Raw genomic sequence first — 26091 nt, 5'->3', positions numbered from 1 at the left:
TGTATGTGACGTCACCTGCATAGCCAGAAGGCCTGACACGATATGAACTGAATTTTGCACAGTAACAGAGACGAGTCTGGTTCGTACTGTACGCAGGTCTTTGGGGGAAATTACTTATGGAGACCGACACGACTCACACTACGACGGAGTCAGAGGAGCTGATCAAATCTCTGCACAAAGAAATACTGCAGCTTCGGATGGAGTTAGAATATGAGCGAGTCCACGCGAAGCATCGGGAGAAGTTCTTTCTGTCCAAAGTCAAGTTGCTGAAGAGGGGGATCGAAGGCCAAGCGGGTCTGGCAGAAAACTACAAGAAACTCTATGTGGCCGCGCAGAGTGGATTTGAAGGAATGGTGAGGAGGCTGAGACGGCGACTGTCCCACGGCACGAACGGTTGGTCCCCCACTGAGACAAGTAAGCTCAGCGAGGACCGTTCATCCGACAGCGTTTACCCGTCAGACGCGGAGACAGAAAGTCAAGACAACGACCCAGAGTTGGTCTCCCTGGTGAGTGAGATGGACAATCTGTGGGTGGAGTGGCAGCAATATGAAAATCCGCCAGAAGACCGGACAGCGGGACAGGAAGTCACTGACCAATCGGACATGAGCGAGACGCAAGGTGACGAGGAAGAGGACTCGTCCTCTAGCGCTGCAAGCCGCGCCAGCACCCCAGAAACCGCACCTGTGAAACCCAGTGTGGAGTTCATAAAGTGGACCAGCAGTACAGCTGAGGACAGACCCCTACTGGCAGAGACTGAGAATCTGTCCGAGGAGGAGGAGGACGTACCAACCGAACCCGAAATCCTCACAGAAGAACCATTGTGTCTGGTCAGTGCTAACGAACAAGTGGACATGTGGGTCCTTTGTGAGGGGACCGATGAACCAGAAAGTCCCGCCGCTGAGCCTCCACAGCTGGAGACCAAACGTCCATCGCGCTTGTTCTCAGGGAGAGTGGTCAAAGGAGTGTGTGTCTACACAGCTGTTGTGATCGGGGTTGGTGCCGTGGCCGTCGCAGTGCACTACTTCCGGTAAGTCTTGCCTGTTGGACTGTGTCCATCACTTGCTGCTATAGCAACAGCGAGGTGTAACAGTGTGAATGGTTCAGTGTGTGTGTCTCTGTGTGTGTGGTGGACCACCTATCCCCACCACACACACTGAGACACAAACGAGCTCCAAAGAGGGGGGGGAGCTCTTAATGAGGGTGGACCACAGAGAGAGGAACCTCTGGCGCCACCCCACCACACACGTGGGAACACAAACTGAAGCTGGGGGGACACTTGCAGTTTGTAGAACAACTTTATTGTTACATGGCCTGTAGCCTTCATCAGGGTCCTTTTCAAAGCGTGCAGCCCATGGTTTGGGGTGCACCCCTTTCTGGACAGGTATGCGTGGGTTTCCTCCGGGGGCTCCGGTTTCCTCCCACAATTAGACCCTAAAAACAATCAAAGGACAAAAATTAAAAACAAACCAAATCTACTGTGGCAATGTCATCAGTCATTGTAGTCCTGTTGAGACATTTAATGTGAAGGTCCAACAGGATTCCGGATTGTCCACCAACAGATGTATGAGGGAACTGAACTGTCTGAAATAGAAAAGAAATTTGACAAGATACAGAGTAAAAAAACCAAATAAACAAAAACTGTTATGAATTACGATGTTTGAAAAATTTGAACCATGCACAGTTCTGTGAATGCTTTTAATCTCACCTACATCCAGATGTGACCGTGTTTTCCGGTTTGAATATCATTTTTTTTACTTACATACATATTTACTATTGGCAAGAAAAAAAAGGAAATAAATAATAGTAATAAACTTTAGATTTAGTAACTGAAATCCAAGTAAAATGTTGACTGATATTAGTTTGTTTCACACATCAACAGTTTTAACATTGTAAAAAAGTTTATTTGAAGATACTGAACATTCTTTATTGACAATATATCGTGAACGACGTGACAACAAAAATCCAACGTCCATAAAATTCACTGTACACTTTGTACACAGAAACAAATTCCATCATTAGGTTGCATTTCAATATGTGGAGAACATCAGTTGAGTCTACAAGAGAAATACAAAACTAAAAGAAGTCACCAAATTAATAAAATAACTAGAAAAAGAAAATGTCCAAAAAGAAAATGCACTGAATGCTTCAGTGCTAAAGGATTTTCCAAGCAATGCTGAAAATCAATATTCTGCAATGCAGAAAAATGTTTTACCATTAAGATGTTAAAATCTTTTTTTAAGTATCAAACAGGCTTTTATTTTGAAACTGTGTTTCCTGTGTGTCTGTGTGTGTGTCTCCACTGTGTATCATGTGGGAGAAAGACTGTCAGGTAAAGTGTTTGGACTCTGATCACATGACCTGATTCAGCGGCGTCTGTTACCATGGCAGCGACAGCTTTCAGTCTGCTGAGTCACGTTTTGCTGAAGACAGGTTAGAAACTGCTCAGATTCGCCTCTCAAAATGTGCAAAATGGGAAAAAGTATTAGTCCTATTAACAAATCGAAACACTATGAGGGGCAGAAGGCTTCAGCGAACATGGTGACATATGTAGTTTGCAGATATTTGTGATTTGAGGAGAATTTCTGCAGGAGAATTTCCAATAGGAGTTTCAGTCTCTTCCCTCCTGGCCAGAAACTGAAAGCACTGTAAGTCCTGTCACTATGAGAGTTACGTTCCTGAAAGAAAACAAAAATGCAGACGTTTCAATGTGTAATTTGATGAGGAAAGATGCAACTCGACTGAAGAAAAAGAATAAAAGTTGAAGCTGAGAAGTTAAGAGTGTGTGTGATGTGACCAACTCCAGCTGGGCAACATTCTGCAAAACATTCACCAAAAAGTAACAAAAACAGTAAAAGTTATCGAAAGGCTGAATCCACGGCTCATAGCTGAAAGTCCTGTCAGAATGGCCTCTGCAGGCTAAAGTAGGCCCGACTAGATAAAGCTGAAGAGTTTCTCCATTCATGTGAATGTGAATATTTTTAAAAGTATAAAGGATATTAAAAAGCTGATGTTCTTAACATGCTGAAAACGGTGTTTCAATATTGATGCACTTAGACTAAGTTTGGACAAATAGCTCTGAAAAATGATGAGATTTTTTATTTTGTAAAAGTTTAACAGATTTAAAATAATGTTATACTTCAATAACTAACAGTTTAAAGGGATTATGAAAATTGGGACTTGTGAATATGGAGTTTCGCCAACAGGATGAATAAGTTAATAATCTGTCATTTCTGACAGTTTGATCTAATAGTTAAGCTGATTAGCACAGCAAACCACATTAACGAGCCGCTGAGCTGCAGCCACAGTTGGACAGACATAGTTGGGACACAAACACCTGCCAATCAGAGCGTAGCTTCAGGTCACATGATTGTCCCCAGCAGCCACAGAGGAAGCATGAACTAAACACTGCTTTGGTTGTTTGTCAGGTATTTCATGACTGTACTTAAATCCTTGTTATTTTCTACGTATCTCACAGAGAGAACATGCAAACTCCACACAGAACGAGCACAGAGCCGGGGACCTTTCAGCTGTGACGCAGCAGCGCTACCCACTCGACCACCGGGCCGCCCTACTAGAAAGACGTGTTAAGAAATTAGATGAAAATATATTGTTGCTACTCAACACATTTTGTTGACCTTCTCTGTAAAATGTGTGAAGCTGTTTGTACTCATCATGTTTTATGCTGAAAGGCACCGAGTATATCAAACATAAAAATAGAGACGTGTAGAAAGTCTATGTGGGGGAAACGTGCACCCGCTCTGTCTCTGGTCTTTGTCAGTCCACCCTGTGTCCTCTCCCTCCTTACAGAGCTCCGACCTCTGCTGGACCTCATGCTCTGTTTCAGCCTCCGCAACCAGTCAGTTTAATAATGTAGCAGCAAGCTGATTCACATGAGGTCAAATTAGCTGCTAAATCATTTTGTCTTGTTCCTTCTTCTTTGCCTGTTCTCATGTTAAAGCACCTCAGCTGCTTCAGAATCCAGAGTAACGAACTGAAGCCTTCAGTATTTGAGCTGGAATATAAGCACGATGGTGACATCTACTGGCTCAAACCGTTTTTCAATTAACACACAGCTGAAACACAGTGCAAAAGGAGAGAGTCACCAGTTTCCCTGGATGAAACAATCTGTTCAGCATTTATTAGACTTGGTTTATGAATCTGCATCTGTAAAACAACTAGTGGCTAAATATGTTGAATGTAGTGGAGCGACTGGAAGTACCCAGGCAGAGTACTAGTACCTTTAAACTATACTAATGTACACAAGTGGAGTAAGTGGACTTGGTTACTTCCCTCGACTTCTTGACATTTGAATTTTACGTCAACCTCGTTCTCTCTGCTGAAGCAGAAAAGGGAGGGAAGAGAAGCTACAGTGCTACGATCTTAAAGTAACATGCTCCCTGTATCCATCATTCTGCTGATCTCCTCATTTCTGTTCATATGTCAACAAGCTACATTTGTGCAAAACAGTAATTATATCAGGCTGCTGCCACACGTTCTCAAGGATTTCAAAGTCATTTGTTGGTAGATTTTTAATCTACTGATTCTCAAACGTGGAATTTGCACCACACGGTGGCTGTTTTGTAGCGCTGTGTCACGTATGATCAGTGTGATTCAAATGATTCATGTTTTTCTTGTTACTCATTGTACTTGATTTCAGTTAGCATTTAATAAAGTCCATGAAGGACAAGTGAAGACCGGACTGTCCCACATGTCCCATAAATACAGAATATCTAGGTGCTTGTGGTCAATTACAGGAAAAGAGTCTAGGTTGGTCTGAGTGAAAAGAAATTAACTAATTTCAAATCCAAAGTAGAAGCCGAAGAAAAGGACAGAACACACGTCCTCTTCTTTTAAAGAAAAAAGAAGGGACAGAAAAAGGGACTCGATTAAAGCTGAATGAAAGGTTTTCAGTAGGTGGCAGGTAGAAGCAGGTAAGTGTTGTTAAACATGAGGGAAAGGAAACGGAACCTAAACTCTACGTCTTCTTGTCACGACAGGTACAAATGACCGATTCTGTCCACTGTCTGTTTGTCCACACACAATGTTCACAACGTCTAACTGTGGCTTATTTACGCTGATGAAGCGATGGCTCATGCTGCCACTGACATTACCATCCAAGCTGAGAACATGAAGCCGTGTGTGTGTGTGTGTGTGTGTGTGTGTGTGTGTGTGTGTGTGTGTGTGTGGTTTAACCTATAGATCATGTAAAGCTGTTTCACATCCTGTTGTTGTGAGGGGACTTGGTTGCCATCTTGTTAGAGAAGTGCTGTGTTTAGCAGGTGTGAATCAAATTTGCTTCATAGACACTAAACTAAAAATCAGTCTAAAGACCCCAAAGACCCCATGGATGAGTGCAGGACATCTAAGTCAAGGACAAAACGGTGAGGTTACTCATGTCATGCACATGAATGAAGAAACTCTTCAGCTCAGTGGTCACACAATGGTGGAACGAGCTTTTGCTCTGACGTTTTGTCCTTGACTTAGATTTTCTACCTCGTACTTCACTTGTAAGTCAGTTTGGATAAAGAATCTGCCAAATGACTAAATGTATAAGTATGTGAATGTCAGAGTGACAAAAGGAAACATTAATGAGAACATTTAATGGGACACAGTGCAGCTGTCTGAAACATGAAGAACAGCATCTATACCTCGATGGAGGTTCTTTCTATGTCCTCTGCCCACTGGCCTCAGTGATCTGAAGCTGCACTCATCCATGGGGTCTTTGGGGTTTTTAGAGGGAATTTTGGTTTAGTGTCTATGAAGCAAATTTGATTCACACCTGCTAAACACAGCACTTCTCTAACAAGATGGAAACCAAGTCCCCCTCACAACAACAGGATGTGAAACAGCTTTACATGATCTATAGGTTAAAGCAAACCACAAACACTCACTCGGCTTCATGTTCACAGCATGTTCAGCCTAAATAAGCCACAGTTAGACGTTGTGAACATTGTGTGTGGACAAACAGACAGTGGACAGAGTCGGTCATTTGTACCTGTCGTGACAAGAAGACGTAGAGTTTAGGTTCCGTTTCCTTTCCCTCATGTTTAACAACACTTACCTGCTTCTACCTGCCACCTACTGAAAACCTTTCATTCAGCTTTAATCGAGTCCCTTTTTCTGTCCCTTCTTTTTTCTTTAAAAGAAGAGGACGTGTGTTCTGTCCTTTTCTTCGGCTTCTACTTTGGATTTGAAATTAGTTAATTTCTTTTCACTCAGATCAAACCTAGAATCATTTCCTGTAATTGACCACAAGCACCTAGATATTCTGTATTTATGGGACATGTGGGACAGTCCGGTCCCAGCTTTATTTACAGTTTCATGTGGACAGACCAGCTCTGTTGCAGACACCAGATACTGTTTCATTACTAAGACACTTCTGCCAGCTACTTTTCAGTGATTGATCTTTTCTTGCTTTGTCCCTTTTCCTTTCAAATTAACATCTTACCACATTTCAGTTGTTCCTCTCAATACATCACAGTGACATCCTGGTAAATGTGGAAGTTGCAGGAACAAGTTCACTGTGCCTCAGTGTTTGATGTCTCACCGACTGCTTTCTTTCGCCATATTCAGCCAACAAGTACAATGACGTCAGCATTTGCATAATCCATAATCCATAATCCTTCCAATCCCACTTCTGGCACCATTTCTGCCATTTTGTGACAAGAGAAGACAAGAATGTACAAAAACAAAATCTGCATCAGATATAAACGGTAACACCAATAGGATCTACACTAATTATTCATTAATTACTAATTATTACATTAATTATTTGGGGTGAGTGGAAAGTGAAGAGAGAAAAGAAATGAAAAGAGCAACAAAAGCAACAACAAAACATTGGGCAGGTTAGTTGGACCAGTAGCTGCACACTGGAAACACACAGCTCCAAAGCCGGGGACACCTGCAGAAAGGGACAGAGAGAGTGAGACAGAGGGGGAGAACAACAACTACGGGAGAGAGAAGACACAAAGTTAACATCATGCAGTGGTGACAAATAAATGTATAGAGAGAAAGAGGAGAGGAGCTCATTGCACTTGCAGGAGTCCCCCATCATTCTAAACCTATAGCATCTTAAGTAGGAGCTGTTTCAGGTTGACTGAGCAATTTTAACTATAAGCTTTATTAAAGAGGAAGGTTTTGAACCTAGACTTAAAAGTAGACAGTGTGTGTCTGCTTCCCGAATCTGAACTGGGAGCTGGTTCCACAGGAGAGGAGCTTGATAGCTAAAGGCTCTGCCTCCCATTCTACCTTTGGAAATTCTGGGAACCACAAGTAGGCCTGCATTCTGAGATTGAAGTGGTCTACTGGGATGATATGGTGCTATGAGGTCTTCTATATATGATGGAGCCTGACTGTTCAGAGCTTTGTATGTAAGAAGCAGGGTTTTAAATTCTATTCTAGATTTAATGGGAAGCCAGTGGAGAGAAGCTAGTGAAGGTGAAATATGATCTCTCTTCCCTAATCCAGTCAGCACTCTTGCTGCAGCATTTTGGATTAACTGAAGGCTTTTAAGAGAGTTAATATTTCACCCCCAAAGTAGGGAATTACAGTAGTCCAACCTAGAGGTAACAAATGCATGGACCAGTTTTTCGGCATCACTTTGAGACAGGATGCTTCTAATTATAGAAATGTTCCGTAGGTGGAAGAAGGCTGTTCTAGAGATTTGTCTAATATGTGACGTAAACGCCAAATCCTGGTCAAAAATAACTCCAAGGTTCCTCATCGCAGTACTGGAGGCCAAAGTTATGTCATCTAAAGTAACTATATTATTAGACAGCATCTTTCTTATCTTTTTAGGCACAAAGAGAATAATTTCAGTTTTGTCTGAATTTAGAAGTAGGAAATTGTAGGACATCCAGGTCTTTATGTCTTTTAGACATGCTTCAAGTTTGACTAATTTGTTTAGTACCTTCTGGTTTCACAGATAAATAGAGCTGGGTATCATCTGCATAGCAGTGGAAGTTTATGGAATGTTTCCTAATAATTTTGCCTAAAGGTGACATATACAGATTGAAAAGTATTGGTCCTAACACAGAGCCCTGTGGAACTCCATAACTAACTTTGGTGCAGAAAGAGGATTCATCATTAACATGAACAAGTTGGAATCTGTCTGACAGATAAGATTTAAACCAATGTAATGCGGTTCCTTTAATCCCAAATCCATGTTCTAGTCTCTGTAATAAAATGTTGTGGTCAATGGTGTCAAATGTGGCACTAAGGTCCAGTGGGACGAATGTGGACACAAGTCCATTATCTGAGGCCATGAGAAGATCGTTGGTGACTTTTACCAGTGCTGTTTCTGTACTATGATGAACTCTAAATCCTGACTGAAAGTCTTCATACAAATTATTCCTGTAAAGATGGTCACATAATTGTTTTGCAACTACTTTTTCAAGGATTTTAGAAATAAACAGGAGATTTGATATTGGTCTAAAGTTGGCTAAATCACCTGGATCAAGACAGGGTTTTTTAAGTAGTAGTTTGATTACAGCGACTTTATAGGCGTTTGGTACATAGCCAGTTTCTAAAGATAGACTGATCAAATCTAATATGAACTTGTTTATTAAAGGTAGAAAACCTTTGAGCAATTTGTTTGGGACAGGGTCTAAAAGACATGAGCTGTTGTACGTGAAGATCTATCTGTAATATTTGGGGGGAGGATCTGGTGAATTCTTTGTGTAATAGCTACAATTTTATTCATAAAGAAGGTCATGAAGTCATTGCTGCTCAGAGTTAAGGGAAAACTAGGCTCAACAGAACTATGGCTCTTAGTCAGCCTGGCTACAGTGCTGAACAGAAACCGGGGGTAGTTCTTGTTTTCCTCTATTAGTGCGGAATAATATGCTGTTCTGGCATCACGGAGCTTTTTTGTACATTTTTAAACAGCTTTTCCAGGCTAAATGAGATTCTTCTAAATTAGTCAATCGCCACTTCCTCTCTAACTTTCGTGACGCCTGCTTTAAGCTGTGCATTTGTGAATTGTACCATGGAGGTCGGCTCCTCTGATTCACTGCCCTCTTTTTCAGAGGGGCAACTGTATCTAGTATCATACGCAGTGAGGCTGCAGATTTATCAACTAGATAATCAACTTGTACAGGAGTAAGATGGCTACTTACCATAGTGGTGAAAAAGATGAAGAAATAATTTCTTTAAATTTTTTCACAGCATTTTCAGATAAACATCTGCTGTGTGTGTGTGTGTGTGTGTGTGTGTGTGTGTGTGTGTGTGTGTGTGGTTTGCTTTGACCTATAGATCATGTAAAGCTGTTTCACATCCTGTTGTTGTGAGGGGACTTGGTTGCCATCTTGTTAGAGAAGTGCTGTGTTTAGCAGGTGTGAATCAAATTTGCTTCATAGACACTAAACTAAAAATCAGTCTAAAGACCCCAAAGACCCCATGGATGAGTGCAGCTTCAGATCACTGAGGCCAGTGGGGAGACGACAAAGAAAGAATCCCCATCGAGGTATAGATGCTGTTCTTCATGTTTCAGACAGCTGCACTGTGTCCCATTAAATGTTCTCATTAATGTTTCCTTTTGTCACTCTGACATTCACATACTTATACATTTAGTCATTTGGCAGATTCTTTATCCAAACTGACTTACAAGTGAAGTACGAGGTAGAAAATCTAAGTCAAGGACAAAACGTCAGAGCAAAAGCTCGTTCCACCATTGTGTGACCACTGAGCTGAAGAGTTTCTTCATTCATGTGCATGACATGAGTAACCTGCACATCTGTGGAGGCTCCATTACTGCTGAATGATATTCAGCTTTAGGAGCAACACATGCTGCCATTCAGACATCTTTTTTTTCAGGGAAGATCTTGATTATTTTAGCAAAGCAGCATCAAACCATATTCTGTACATATTTCAACAGCATGGCTCAGTAGAAAATGAGTCCAGGAGCTAAACTGAGGTCCTAACATGCCAACATCCCAAACGTTTTAACACTGACAAATTCAAATAAAATTTGTCAAAAAAAAAAAGTTTTGTCAACAAGCCAGAGACTGAAGTTGTTATGTGCTAAAGTAGTGGGATGTGTTTTTTCTGACAAGTTATCACGTCCACATCGACTGACTCCAGAAAGACGCTGGGATGTTACAGTCACCACAGGCTTATTCTCAATCTGTGTCTCAAATGGGACATTCTTGTTTGTGTTGTTAGTCTTTATGAAGCATTTACCTGAGTTGTGTTTAAGTTCCCTGTTTCTGATCGTTGTGTGCTGGGTTCCCTGCTGATCATCTTGTCCTTCATCCTCTCTTTACACTCTGGACTGCTGAGGTATACGAAGCTTTGCATTTGGTGAAGTAGGACAGACAGACTTGTGTTTTAAGGAGTTCATTTCCTGCCTGTCTGTTTTATTTCACCTCTGGATTGCTTGTTCACAGGTTCCAGCTCTTTCCTATCCCAGAGTCATGGTGCCTTTCCTCTATGGAGATTTTGGCATAAAAAACGTTAAACCGTAAACTTGTAAGAAGAAACAGAACAAAATGCCACTGGAAAATGCTGCTGTTAAGCTTCCATATTGTTAGTTAACTTGTAAATACTATGTCCAGTGGATCCATATTAATAAAGCTTTGTCAAATATCAAAAATGCCATCACACACAATGTGTCAACCACTGATAAGCAGGAGCAAGTTTGTATCTCCCTACATTGAAATGGCAGGAAAGAGGATGGGAACTTACCCCTAAACGTAATAACAATGCACATTCAGCTGGGACAAATGTTCTCTTATCATTCAGCAGAGAGCAGAGACGGTTTGTAGCAGAGACAAAGGTGCTGTGATTTGTAGCTGGACATGACTGAATTGTTCAGAAACACATGATGCATCGACCTAAAGGGATATATTGTACCTTGTCCATGCTTCAGCTGAGACTATCATACTAAAAGTGAATAAGACACTGAGCTACAAGCAAAGATGAACAGCATATTAGTTGTGAGGCTGGATGGTTAGAGGAAGGGGAAGTAACACAAGACAAGAACCCAGGTGTTTAAATGATGAATCTGTTTAATGTGAATGAGGAAGTTGCAGGGACTGTTTCCTGTCTCACCGACTACTTTGTTTCCCCATGTTCAGCTAAGGTGATTCTAAAGATGTCTGAATGGCAGCATGTGTTGCTCCTAAAGCTGAATATCATTATCAGTAGAATGACTTCAACATTCATCACTTAGTCATCAAATAAAACAGGTTCCACGTCAGTGGTTATGTAGTGGCCGTCATGCTCAGGTCACTCAAAGCATTTTACAGGGAAAATGGAACAAGTACAGTAAGTAAAGAAGGAAATTAACACAAGGACGTGTTTCAATGATCAGTTTTACTTTTTAACAACAAGACAATACTACTTACTCTTCAGCTTTAAGGGTGGGGACCCCACCAATGGTCAGGGTCTGGCCAGCCCTGAAGGTGGTCTTAAGCATCATATTCTGTGCAGAGAAGTAGACTGATAAGATACTTTAACACTACTGGATTTTACTAGACACATTATTGCAGCTACAGGCAAAAAAACAGAAACAATCTTTTAATTTCATCTTTCCAAATTCCCACTGGTAGTTAATTCATAGACCCCAGCTTGTTTCTCCCCCACACTGATTTGAAATGTACCATTCTCATACCATGACAGAGAAACATTAGGTGGGACAAATGGTGGAGGGAAAAATACTTATTGAGCAATAATAACAACTTGACTAAAGAAGAATATGGTCTGTGTACATTTTTTACTTTCTCATCATGTTTAAAATCTCTATATTTTTGATTATTTGCAATTTGTTGAGAGGATAATAAAATACAGGATAACAATCCTGTATTTTGATACTTACTTTCGTCTTTGCAGCCATGGTCAACGAAGAAGGTTCGAGATGAAATGAGAGCTGTAGGCAGAGTCTCCTCTCTGAAGTTTAGCAGGAAAATATAGTCGACAGTGTGGGAGGGACCCTCTCAAACATTGACCATATTTGCAAAGATGCAACTGCCACACCTCCCATACTGTCACCTATATTTTCCTGCCAAGCTGCAGAGAGGAGACTCTGCCTTCACCACTCTCATTTCTTCTCAAACCTTCTTTGTTGAGCACAATTGCCAAGATGAGTTTAAGTATCCAGAGAATATTGTTATACTTGAAATGAGCAATTACATTTGAAATTGGTTCTAGGTCAGGAGAAGTCTGAGAAAAAGTGTGTATTATGCCCTTTTCACCTGAAAGGGGAAAAATCCTACAACATAATCTATTGCCGGTTGCTGCATTTGGTTTAGGCTGCGCAAGTCAGACATCAGGTCTGATCCTTTTTTCTCTATTTATAACAGAATGTTAACATACACATCATTTGTCAGTGTGCACATGGGTTTGTGTAACGAACCAATGTAATGTTTCCATCTTTTGAAGGATTGAACAAGGGATATAAGCATATCCTACAAAACGAAAACATGAATAAAGAAAACAAATAAGGCAGTGAAAATATTCACTAAGACTGAGTAACATCTGCTTTTACATGTATTAAAATATTTTGCATTACTACAGATTTGTCAGATTGAAGTATCTTTTAGTTTTTTAAAGAATCTGTTAAAAGTAGAGAAACACCAGAATGATCTGTAAGAGCAACAATCACTTCACCTAAGTTTTGAAAGACAGAAGTATTTGCAGTATTTGTATCCGTAAGGATTCAAAGGATTCAAGGATTCAAAGTGTTTATTGTCATGTGCACAGACAGAAAGCATGTTTCCCTGCACAATCAAATTCTTACTTTGCCGTCCACAATAACTGCCGTATAGTACAGTAACATAAAAATAGAATAAGGCAATAAAAAGTGAAGTAGTGCAGTTCTGATAAAGTCTGGTATGTTGCTCTGAATGTGGGCCAGCACCACTCTCTCCAAACACTTCATAATGGTTGGAGTGAGTGCCACTGGTCTGTAGTCATTCAGGCAGGTGGGTGGGCTCTTCTTAGGCAGGGGGACGATGGTTGTGGTCTTAAAGCAGGAAGGAACAGTGCACTGGCTGAGGGAGAGGTTGAAGATGGAGGTGAGAACATCAGCCAGCTTGTTGGCACATGCTCTGAGGGCCCACCCAGCAATGTTGTCTGGTCCTGCTGCTTTGCGGGGGTTGGTCTTCCTCAGAGCTTTGTGTACCTGGGCTGTTGAGACGGTTGGTGGAGGGGAGGGGGGGTTGGTTGGTCCAGGTGTGTGTGAGCCTCCTCTCTAAAAGTTACTTAGAAGAAGAGTAAAGTCTCCCCACTGAACGACACTTATAATCCATTTTCCCTCTGACGACAAATGTGAATCGATAATCTCCTCTTTGAAATTTCTATCAAACAAAATATAGCTACACCCACCAGAGGGACTTCCCACCCCACCGATTTGAACGGGTACCTTATGCGTCAGCCTGTAACACAAAGGGGCTGGACAAAGCGTCACTTGTTGACACCTCAGGAGTGAGGATGGGCTGTAAAAGCAGCTAACTCTAGGGATTTTGTTTTATTCAATTTTGTAACAAAAAGTGCAAAGTACATCGAGGTACCATTGTGTGTTAACCAACGTGGCTTTGAACTAGTCATTATTAATAACCATCACTAGCCAGTTGTAAGTTACAAGCTTAGAAACAGAAACGTCTGATTTAGACGTTAAACAGTGAAGTGCACAGAGAAATTATGACTGACTACTTAACATCTTCTGCTGCAATTTGTTTTTGTCCTTTTATTAATCTATAGAATATTTTCCCATTGAGCTGCAGTGTAAATGAGAATGAGAAGCAGTGTAAAGTGCTTTGAGTGCCAACAGGTGGAAAAGTGCTAAATAAGTGTAGAACATTTACCATTAATCTTTATCTGCACAGACTTTGCTGATAGAGAACACGTCCTTCAAGACCGGGCAACTGACTCTTGGTGGGTTTCCCAAGTCCAATGCCGCACAGTAAGTAGTAATCAAAAAAACACTGTCTGGTAAAAAAGCAAAAGTGAAAAATTAATCTTACACTTTTCTTTCAAGGTGACTGAAGTGATTTAAAGATGTAAAGTCATGAGCAAATCTAATCTTGTTCCTTGCTTTCATTAAAATGAGGATAAAAAATTCAGTTTTGCTTTTCAGTCTGGTTTAGTTTCTTTAGTTACATCATGAAACATGTTTTCTTGATTTTCATTTCTATGTATTTTCCTCGTTCCTTACTTACACGTTTATTTGATTTTCTCTGTAACTGACTTGAACATAAAGGCCATTCTCTACATCACTACTGACATCACACTGACTCACCTGTTACCTTTTCCACAGAAATGAGAATGTCTGTGTTTCTTTGTGCTGAAGGTTTGAAGTGAATATTGGCCCCAACAAGCAGGACATTGCTCTGCAGATTAACCCTCGCTTTAAGTTCCAGGATGATGAAAATGTAGTAGTCTGCAACTCTTACCAAGGAGGCGACTGGGGTTCTGAGCATCTTGAGAAATCCTTTCCATTTGGCAGAGGAGAGGATTCATGGTGAGATGTTATCTGTGAATAGATAATCTGCTTAATCGTGTCAGCAGCAGCAAACAGTGGCAACTGGAGATGCTCCCTTTGCTTTATATACATAAAGTAACATAAAGGATTTAATTCATGTGTATAGCACCAGATCACGACAGTCGTCCAAAGGCACTTTACAGTGTAGTATCAAGACCTTAGAGAAACCCAACAAATGGGAACAAGGTAAATATATTTACCAGAAAATTACGAGAGAAAAGATTTATTTTACGTGTCAGTATATAATATTTTAGCAATACAGTTTATATTTCATGTCAATTTTACTCTCAGAAAACTACAAAATCAAACAGAAATAAAGAAAAGATGCTTGCAAGCATGCGGACGTATGATATTCACTCGATAAATTGATCCAGTTATTAAGATTTGTCAAGAGAAAACCCTGTGGAGCATCTGCTGATAGCAGCCATGCAGCTGTGGCAGATGTGCTTTGTTGGTGCTGTTTGTGGGATTTTGGAAAGACAAGTGAAATTTGTTATATTCCCACTTTAGTCTGATGACGTTGTGTGTAATTCGTGACTCGTATCAATGACTGTTAATTAGAGTCTTAAATGTGCCTGTGTGGGTGTTTGATGATGTGTGTAACTTATTTCTAATGGTACAGTGATGGAATGAGAATTGTGTAACATCTTTTTCTCTTTTGTCACCGTCTCTCCATCTGTGCAGATCATCATTGAATTCCGCTCTGAGTTTGTGGTGACTTTACCCGATGCCTCTAAGATTAGGTTCCCAAACCGCATAGGTGCGGAGCAGTACTCAGTCATCACTGTGAATGGGGACGTTCGCATCAAAAAGTTTAAGATTGAGTAAATGTCTCCAGGAATATGGAGCAATACATTATTAAAGTGCATTATTGGTATTTTGACCAAAACTTTGCCTAAAAATGTAGAAAATATCAATAAATCATTGCTTCATCCTGCACTGTTTGCTGCATTGTGTTCACTCCTCATCCTGCCAACATTTAGCCACACTTACTGTACATTGTCAGCCCAGTCTTCAGCTTGGTTGATACTGTGTAGAAGCAGCTTTTGCTTTAATTACAGCCCTGAGTCTGTGTAGACACAGTAGAAAACCTGCACAGCGGCTGTAGATGAAGCACTGTTTGACTCTTCCTCACTGAACTGTTCAAGCTCAGTCACACTGGATGGTGACTGCTGGTGGACTGCAGTCTTCAGGTCCTTCCACAGATTTTTAGTCCATGCTTTACTGTAGGTATCAGAATCAGAATCAGAATCAGAAAGAACTTTATTGCCAGGCATGTTTACACATACTAGGAATTTGTTTTGATGACAAAGCTTCACAGTGCAACAGAATGACTGTGACAATACAAGAACAAATACAATACAATACAATAATATAATTAAATATAATATATAATATACAATATAATATACAATATAAAGATAAAATGCAAAAAGCTAAACAAAATGTAAAATTGACAAATGTGAACACAGTAGTTATGTGTGCAACTTGAAAAGTAAATGAGTATGAGTTTTAATTAGATTATGTGCAATATTGTTATGTGTTCTGTGATGGTCTGTGATGACTTAGATTCTTGCTGCCTTGTACCTCACTTGTAAGTCGCTTTGGATAAAAGCGTCTGCTAAATGACTAAATGTAAATGTAAATGCAAGTGTTCATGAGGGTGATTGCCTGAGGGAAGAAACTGTTCCTGTGTCTGGTCGTTCTGGTACTCAGGGCTCTGTAGCGTCGACCAGAAGGCAACAGTTCAAACAGGGAGTGTGCTGGATGTGAGGGGTCCAGAGTGATCTTCTTTGCCCTTTTCCTCACTCTGGATAAGTACAGTTCTTGGAGACTGGGGAGGGCTATACCAATGATTCGCTCAGCAGTCCGGACTACCCTCCGTAGTCTTCTGAGATCAGACTGGGTAGCTGAGCTGAACCAGACAGATATAGCAGTGCAGAGGATGGATTCAATGATTGCAGAGTAAAACTGTTTCAGCAGCTCCTGTGGAAGGTTGAACTTCTTCAGCTGGCGAAGAAAGTACAACCTCTGCTGGGCCTTTTTCACAATGGAGTCAATGTGAATGTCCCACTTCAGGTCCTGGGAGATTGTGGTGCCCAGGAACCTGAATGACTCCACTGCAGTCACAGTGCTGTCCATGATGGTGAGTTGGGGGAGAGCAGGGGGGGTTCTCCTGAAGTCTACGATCATCTCCACTGTCTTGAGCGTGTTGAGCTCCAGGTTGTTAAGGCCGCACCAGAAGGCCAGCTGTTCCACCTCCAGTCTGTAAGCCGACTCGTCACCGTCCTGGATGAGGCCGATCAGTGTGGTGTCGTCCGCAAACTTCAGGAGCTTGACAGAGGGGTGTTTAGAGGTGCAGTCGTTGGTGTACAGGGAGAAGAGCAGTGGGGAGAGAACACAGCCCTGAGGGGCGCCGGTGCTGATGGTGTGACTGCTGGATGAGAGTTTACCCAGCCTCACTAGCTGCTGTCTGTCTGTCAGGAAGCTGGTGATCCACTGACAGACAGAGGAGGGCAAGGGTGTTCTTTATATGGTGACTTGGATTGTCTTGCTTCCAGACATGCTGTTTGGCATTGAGGTCAAAAAGTTATATTTCGGTCTCGTCAGACCTTAAAAACTTCTTCCAGGATACTGATTCACCAGTAAGTGGACCTGCCACATACAGATGTATTCATACTACAGTTCTTTACACACAATCACTACACTCCACTTAACTAATTGTTTGACTTTGGAAACCAATTGGCTGCACCAGTGATAGTTTAGGTAAGTTACACTGAAGAGTGAGAATCTTTATGCAGTCACTTGCCGTTTTTTTCCCTTTTCTTTCAGCTATTGCTTTATGCTAAGAAAGTAGCACAGGTGCAGTGTGATCAGTCTGCTCTGGTGCCCTTAGTGAAACGTTCAGGGAGTGTAGGGCATCTGTGTTCTGGCAGCACCCAGTAGGCCAACGGCTTTGTTATCAATGGTCGACGTAACTGTTCACAGCAGGTCCAACGACCCTGCATCCACCAGGAAGTGTCCTCATGCTCCTGATGGGCTGTCTGCCACTGTGACATGCTAACAGTAACTTCTGCAAACCATTTTTCTGACAGTAAGTTGTTGCTTTCACTGTTAAATGTGTATTTTTAATGTAATTATCTTTAAGAAGTGAGTAGCACAGTCACCGTATGGGCTATAAAAGCCATAAACATTTCGGATCTTTAAAGGTTAAAATAACTGCAGTGGAAGATGCTAAATACTTAATTGTTTTCAGGAAACATCTGATAGTCTTGACACATCTTTACAAAAACAAACCAAAAATAACTACATATTAAAATTAGATCATAAAACACTTCAAACCTTCTTTCCACTTGATCCTAAGTCTCACAAACTAAAGGTGACAACACTCACAGTTGTTCCCCACTGAGTCCACCTCCAACATTATACAGCAGGTTTAGCTAAATCCAAACTTTATTTATGTAGCATCTTTTGTACAAATTAATTCAAAGTGCTTTACAGGTGGTTTGCTCTCGGCCTAGTCGTGAAGATGAGACTTTGGCAGAACTATCTGTGATTTCAGTCTGTTACAATTACTGTCCTTTCACTTGATTCCATTATAGTAACTTAACAGATACGTTTGTGTAAATAGACTTAGAATTGATGGTTTTTGTCAAACAGGAAGTTTGTTCCATAGAACTAGTGTCAGATATCCAGGGTCAAACCTGCTTCCCTACAGTCCAAGGTGGCACCACCACAGTGTTGTCAGTGGTGATGATCAGTGTGTCAGTTCAGAGTCAGAAAAGGAAACGACTGTGCTCAAGAACTTATCTGAAGTTAAACGTTTACAGGAAGCAGTTTTACAGATTGTTATACACTGATTGTTTGCCCTCCACCCATTATCTTATACTTTGCAGCTGAGCTTCTCTATTTGTCTTTGGAAACATGTGAAGTCTGATGGAATCAGTCCTGAGCTGGAACATCTTGTTCATCCAGCAGGTGGCACTGACGGAGTGCAGTAATGGGTAATGCACCGTGTGTGTGTGTGTGTGTGTGTGTGTGTGTGTGTGTGTGTGTGTCTGTGTGTGTGTGTGTGTGTGAATAACAAGTTTTGTTTTTGTGCCACCAGTGCAGTTACCAAGTTCACCACAGTGACTCTGGTGGAGTAATGCAGAGGGTCACAAATAGCCACATAGCAGTCGATTGATTAAAGAATCATGTTTCCTATTGAGGCACCGAGAGCGATTGAGCTCAAATAAACATGTAGAGAACACATGAGGTCACCAAGAAACCAACAGGTTGTTTCATTGTGAGAGTCTAACACTGATTCAATCCCAATGGCCTCTTTCTCCATTCATGTGAATGAGAACAAATTGCTGAAAAAAGCTGAATATTTCTGAAAGTATAAAAGATATTAAAAAGCTGATGTTCTTAACATGCTGAAAATGGTGTTTCCAGCTGAAAGTTGGCTCAGACACTGAAATCAGAATAGTGATAATAAAGATCAGAATATCATTAGACAGTGTTGTAGAGGCAGTTAGACTAAGTTTTGACACATAGCTCTGAAAAATTATGAGATTTTTTATTTTGTAAAAGTTTAACAGATTTAAAATAATGTTCTATTTCAATAACTAACAGTTTAAAGGGATTATGAAAATTGGGACTTGTGAATATGGAGTTTCGCCAACAGGATGAATAAGTTAACAATCTGTCATTTCTGACAGTTTGATCTAATAGTTAAGCTGATTAGCACAGCAAACCACATTAACGAGCCGCTGAGCTGCAGCCACAGTTGGACGGACATAGTTGGGACACAAACACCTGCCAATCAGAGCGTAGCTTCAGGTCACATGATTGTCCCCAGCAGCCACAGAGGAAGCATGAACTAAACACTGCTTTGGTTGTTTGTCAGGTATTTCATGACTGTACTTAAGTCCTTGTTATTTTCTACGTATCTCACAGAGAGAACATGCAAACTCCACACAGAACGAGCACAGAGCCGGGGACCTTTCAGCTGTGACGCAGCAGCGCTACCCACTCGACCACCGGGCCGCCCTACTAGAAAGACGTGTTAAGAAATTAGACGAAAATATATTGTTGCTACTCAACACATTTTGTTGACCTTCTCTGTAAAATGTGTGAAGCTGTTTGTACTCATCATGTTTTATGCTGAAACGCACAGAGTATATCAAACATAAAAACAGAGACGTGTAGAAAGTCTATGTGGGGGAAACGTGCACCCGCTCTGTCTCTGGTCTTTGTCAATCCACCCTGTGTCCTCTCCCTCCTTACAGAGCTCCGACCTCTGCTGGACCTCATGCTCTGTTTCAGCCTCCACAACCAGTCAGTTTAATAATGTAGCAGCAAGCTGATTCACATGAGGTCAAATTAGCTGCTAAATCATTTTGTCTTGTTCCTTCTTCTTTGCCTGTTCTCATGTTAAAGCACCTCAGCTGCTTCAGAATCCAGAGTAACTAACTGAAGCCTTCAGTATTTGAGCTGGAATATAAGCGCGATGGTGACATCTACTGGCTCAAACCGTTTTTCAATGAACACACAGCTGAAACACGGTGCAAAAGGAGAGAGTCACCAGTTTCCCTGGATGAAACAATCTGCTCAGCTCAGAACATGTCAGCATTTATTAGACTTGGTTTATGAATCTGCATCTGTAAAACAACTAGTGGCTAAATATGTTGAATGTAGTGGAGCGACTGGAATTACCCAGGCAGAGTACTAGTACCTTTAAACTATACTAATTGTACACAAGTGGAGTAAGTGGACTTGGTTACTTCCCTCGACTTCTTGACATTTGAATTTTACATCAACCTCGTTCTCTCTGCTGAAGCAGAGAAGGGAGGGAAGAGAAGCTACAGTGCTACGATCTTAAAGTAACATGCTCCCTGTATCCATCATTCTGCTGATCTCATCATTTCTGTTCATATGTCAACAAGCTACATTTGTGCAAAACAGTAATTATATCAGGCTGCTGCCACACGTTCTCAAGGATTTCAAAGTCATTTGTTGGTAGATTTTTAATCTACTGATTCTCAAACATGGAATTTGCACCACACAGTGGCTGTTTTGTAGCGCTGTGTCACGTATGATCAGTGTGATTCAAATGATTCATGTTTTTCTTGTTACTCATTGTACTTGATTTCAGTTAGCATTTAATAAAGTCTATGAAGGACAAGTGAAGACCGGACTGTCCCACATGTTGTCCCATAAATACAGAATATCTAGGTGCTTGTGGTCAATTACAGGAAAGGATTCTAGGTTTGATCTGAGTGAAAAGAAATGAACTAATTTCAAATCCAAAGTAGAAGCTGAAGAAAAGGACAGAACACACGTCTTCTTCTTTTAAAGAAAAAAGAAGGGACAGAAAAAGGGACTCGATTAAAGCTGAATGAAAGGTTTTCAGTAGGTGGCAGGTAGAAGCAGGTAAGTGTTGTTAAACATGAGGGAAAGGAAACGGAACCTAAACTCTACGTCTTCTTGTCACGACAGGTACAAATGACCGATTCTGTCCACTGTCTGTTTGTCCACACACAATGTTCACAACGTCTAACTGTGGCTTATTTACGCTGATGAAGCGATGGCTCATGCTGCCACTGACATTACCATCCAAACTGTGAACATGAAGCCGTGTGTGTGTGTGTGTGTGTGTGTGTGTGTGTGTGTGTGTGTGTGTATGTGGTTTGCTTTAACCTATAGATCATGTAAAGCTGTTTCACATCCTGTTGTTGTGAGGGGACTTGGTTGCCATCTTGTTAGAGAAGTGCTGTGTTTAGCAGGTGTGAATCAAATTTGCTTCATAGACACTAAACCAAAATTCCCTCCAAAAACCCCAAAGACCCCATGGATGAGTGCAGGACATCTAAGTCAAGGACAAAACGGTGAGGTTACTCATGTCATGCACATGAATGAAGAAACTCTTCAGCTCAGTGGTCACACAATGGTGGAACGAGCTTTTGCTCTGACGTTTTGTCCTTGACTTAGATTTTCTACCTCGTACTTCACTTGTAAGTCAGTTTGGATAAAGAATCTGCCAAATGACTAAATGTATAAGTATGTGAATGTCAGAGTGACAAAAGGAAACATTAAAAAGAACATTTAATGGGACACAGTGCAGCTGTCTGAAACATGAAGAACAGCATCTATACCTCGATGGGGATTCTTTCTTTGTCCTCTCCCCACTGGCCTCAGTGATCTGAAGCTGCACTCATCCATGGGGTCTTTGGGGTCTTTAGACTGATTTTTAGTTTAGTGTCTATGAAGCAAATTTGATTCACACCTGCTAAACACAGCACTTCTCTAACAAGATGGCAACCAAGTCCCCTCACAACAACAGGATGTGAAACAGCTTTACATGATCTATAGGTCAAAGCAAACCACACACACACACACACACACACACAAACACACACACGGCTTCATGTTCACAGTTTGGATGGTAATGTCAGTGGCAGCATGAGCCATCGCTTCATCAGCGTAAATAAGCCACAGTTAGACGTTGTGAACATTGTGTGTGGACAAACAGACAGTGGACAGAGTCGGTCATTTGTACCTGTCGTGACAAGAAGACGTAGAGTTTAGGTTCCGTTTCCTTTCCCTCATGTTTAACAACACTTACCTGCTTCTACCTGCCACCTACTGAAAACCTTTCATTCAGCTTTAATCGAGTCCCTTTTTCTGTCCCTTCTTTTTTCTTTAAAAGAAGAGGACGTGTGTTCTGTCCTTTTCTTCGGCTTCTACTTTGGATTTGAAATTAGTTAATTTCTTTTCACTCAGATCAAACCTAGAATCCTTTCCTGTAATTGACCACAAGCACCTAGATATTCTGTATTTATGGGACATGTGGGACAGTCCGGTCCCAGCTTTATTTACAGTTTCCTTTGTGGTTTCCTTGTGGACAGACCAGCTCTGTTGCAGACACCAGATACTGTTTCATTACTAAGACACTTCTGCCAGCTACTTTTCAGTGATTGATCTTTTCTTGCTTTGTCCCTTTTCCTTTCAAATTAACATCTTACCACATTTCAGTTGTTCCTCTCAATACATCACAGTGACATCCTGGTAAATGTGGAAGTTGCAGGAACAAGTTCACTGTGCCTCAGTGTTTGATGTCTCACCGACTGCTTTGTTTCGCCATATTCAGCCAACAAGTACAATGACGTCAGCATTTGCATAATCCATAATCCATAATCCTTCCAATCCCACTTCTGGCACCATTTCTGCCATTTTGTGACAAGAGAAGACAAGAATGTACAAAAACAAAATCTGCATCAGATATCAACGGTAACACCAATAGGATCTACACTAATTATTCATTAATTACTAATTATTACATTAATTATTTGGGGTGAGTGGAAAGTGAAGAGAGAAAAGAAATGAAAAGAGCAACAAAAGCAACAACAAAACATTGGGCAGGTTAGTTGGACCAGTAGCTGCACACTGGAAACACACAGCTCCAAAGCCGGGGACACCTGCAGAAAGGGACAGAGAGAGTGAGACAGAGGGGGAGAAGAACAACTACGGGAGAGAGAAGACACAAAGTCCCCCATCATTCTAAACCTATAGCATCTTAAGTAGGAGCTGTTTCAGGTTGACTGAGCAATTTTAACTATAAGCTTTATTAAAGAGGAAGGTTTTGAGCCTAGACTTAAAAGTAGACAGTGTGTGTCTGCTTCCCGAATCTGAACTGGGAGCTGGTTCCACAGGAGAGGAGCTTGATAGCTAAAGGCTCTGCCTCCCATTCTACCTTTGGAAATTCTGGGAACCACAAGTAGGCCTGCATTCTGAGATTGAAGTGGTCTACTGGGATGGTGCTATGCGGTCTTCTATATATGATGGAGCCTGACTGTTCAGAGCTTTGTATGTAAGAAGCAGGGTTTTAAATTCTATTCTAGATTTAATGGGAAGCCAGTGGAGAGAAGCTAGTGAAGGTGATCTCTCTTCCGTATTCCAGTCAGCACTCTTGCTGCAGCATTTTGGATTAACTGAAGGCTTTTAAGAGAGTTAATATTTCACCCCCAAAGTAGGGAATTACAGTAGTCCAACCTAGAGGTAACAAATGCATGGACCAGTTTTTCGGCATCACTTTGAGACAGGATGCTTCTAATTATAGAAATGTTCCGTAGGTGGAAGAAGGCTGTTCTAGAGATTTGTCTAATATGTGACGTAAACGCCAAATCCTGGTCAAAAATAACTCCAAGGTTCCTCATCGCAGTACTGGAGGCCAAAGTTATGTCATCTAAAGTAACTATATTATTAGACAGCATCTTTCTTATCTTTTTAGGCACAAAGAGAATAATTTCAGTTTTGTCTGAATTTAGAAGTAGGAAATTGTAGGACATCCAGGTCTTTATGTCTTTTAGACATGCTTCAAGTTTGACTAATTGGTTAGTACCTTCTGGTTTCACAGATAAATAGAGCTGGGTATCATCTGCATAGCAGTGGAAGTTTATGGAATGTTTCCTAATAATTTTGCCTAAAGGTGACATATACAGATTGAAAAGTATTGGTCCTAACACAGAGCCCTGTGGAACTCCATAGCTAACGTTTGTGCAGAAAGAGGATTCATCATTAACATGAACAAGTTGGAATCTGTCTGACAGATAAGATTTAAACCAATGTAATGCGGTTCCTTTAATCCCAAATCCATGTTCTAGTCTCTGTAATAAAATGTTGTGGTCAATGGTGTGGCACTAAGGTCCAGTGGGACGAATGTGGACACAAGTCCATTATCTGAGGCCATGAGAAGATCGTTGGTGACTTTTACCAGTGCTGTTTCTGTACTATGATGAACTCTAAATCCTGACTGAAAGTCTTCATACAAATTATTCCTGTAAAGATGGTCACATAATTGTTTTGCAACTACTTTTTCAAGGATTTTAGAAATAAACAGGAGATTTGATATTGGTCTAAAGTTGGCTAAATCACCTGGATCAAGACAGGGTTTTTTAAGTAGTAGTTTGATTACAGCGACTTTATAGGCGTTTGGTACATAGCCAGTTTCTAAAGATAGACTGATCTAATATGAACTTGTTTATTAAAGGTGGAAAACCTTTGAGCAATTTCTTTGGGACAGGGTCTAAAAGACATGAGCTGTTGTACGTGAAGATCTATCTGTAATATTTGGGGGGAGGATCTGGTGAATTCTTTGTGTAATAGCTACAATTTTATTCCTAAAGAAAGTCATGAAGTCATTGCTGCTCAAAGTTAAGGGAAAACTAGGCTCAACAGAACTATGGCTCTTAGTCAGCCTGGCTACAGTGCTGAACAGAAACCGGGGGTTGTTCTTGTTTTCCTCTATTAGTGCGGAATAATATGCTGTTCTGGCATCACGGAGCTTTTTTGTACATTTTTAAACAGCTTTTCCAGGCTAAATGAGATTCTTCTAAATTAGTCAATCGCCACTTCCTCTCTAACTTTCGTGACGCCTGCTTTAAGCTGTGCATTTGTGAATTGTACCATGGAGGTCGGCTCCTCTGATTCACTGCCCTCTTTTTCAGAGGGGCAACTGTATCTAGTATCATACGCAGTGAGGCTGCAGAATTATCAACTAGATAATCAACTTGTACAGGAGTAAGATGGCTACTTACCATAGTATTGACACATGGTGGTGAAAAAGATGAAGAAATAATTTCTTTAAATTTTTTCACAGCATTTTCAGATAAACATCTGCTGTGTGTGTGTGTGTGTGTGTATGTGTGTGTGTGTGTGTGTGTGTGGTTTCCTTTAACCTATAGATCATGTAAAGCTGTTTCACATCCTGTTGTTGTGAGGGGACTTGGTTGCCATCTTGTTAGAGAAGTGCTGTGTTTAGCAGGTGTGAATCAAATTTGCTTCATAGACACTAAACTAAAAATCAGTCTAAAGACCCCAAAGACCCCATGGATGAGTGCAGCTTCAGATCACTGAGGCCAGTGGGGAGAGGACAAAGAAAGAATCCCCATCGAGGTATAGATGCTGTTCTTCATGTTTCAGACAGCTGCACTGTGTCCCATTAAATGTTCTCATTAATGTTTCCTTTTGTCACTCTGACATTCACATACTTATACATTTAGTCATTTGGCAGATTCTTTATCCAAACTGACTTACAAGTGAAGTACGAGGTAGAAAATCTAAGTCAAGGACAAAACGTCAGAGCAAAAGCTCGTTCCACCATTGTGTGACCACTGAGCTGAAGAGTTTCTTCATTCATGTGCATGACATGAGTAACCTGCACATCTGTGGAGGCTCCATTACTGCTGAATGATATTCAGCTTTAGGAGCAACACATGCTGCCATTCAGACATCTTTTTTTTCAGGGAAGATCTTGATTATTTTAGCAAAGCAGCATCAAACCATATTCTGTACATATTTCAACAGCATGGCTCAGTAGAAAATGAGTCCAGGAGCTAAACTGAGGTCCTAACATGCCAACATCCCAAACGTTTTAACACTGACAAATTCAAATAACATTTGTCAAAAAAAAAACAGTTTTGTCAACAAGCCAGAGACTGAAGTTGTTATGTGCTAAAGTAGTGGGATGTGTTTTTTCTGACAAGTTATCACGTCCACATCGACTGACTCCAGAAAGACGCTGGGATGTTACAGTCACCACAGGCTTATTCTCAATCTGTGTCTCAAAT

At 41.0% G+C, this 26091-nt stretch overlaps 1 protein-coding gene across 1 annotated transcript in view; it reads left to right on the top strand.

The window, feature by feature from the left end:
* Positions 1-26091, top strand: part of LOC137133307 (uncharacterized) — a 68496-nt gene continuing 42405 nt past the window's right edge. Inside the window, exon 1 of the mRNA XM_067516798.1 lies at positions 1-1027. Within this exon, the coding sequence (XP_067372899.1) occupies positions 117-1027 (911 nt within the window). The 5' untranslated portion in view covers positions 1-116. The remainder of the gene's footprint in view (positions 1028-26091) is intronic.

This window comes from Channa argus, chromosome 9 (genome assembly GCF_033026475.1).
Source record: "Channa argus isolate prfri chromosome 9, Channa argus male v1.0, whole genome shotgun sequence".
In the NCBI taxonomy this organism is placed as follows: Eukaryota; Metazoa; Chordata; class Actinopteri; order Anabantiformes; family Channidae; genus Channa; species Channa argus.
Note: the sequence above shows the minus strand (reverse complement) of the source record. Positions and strands in the feature narration are given on the sequence as shown.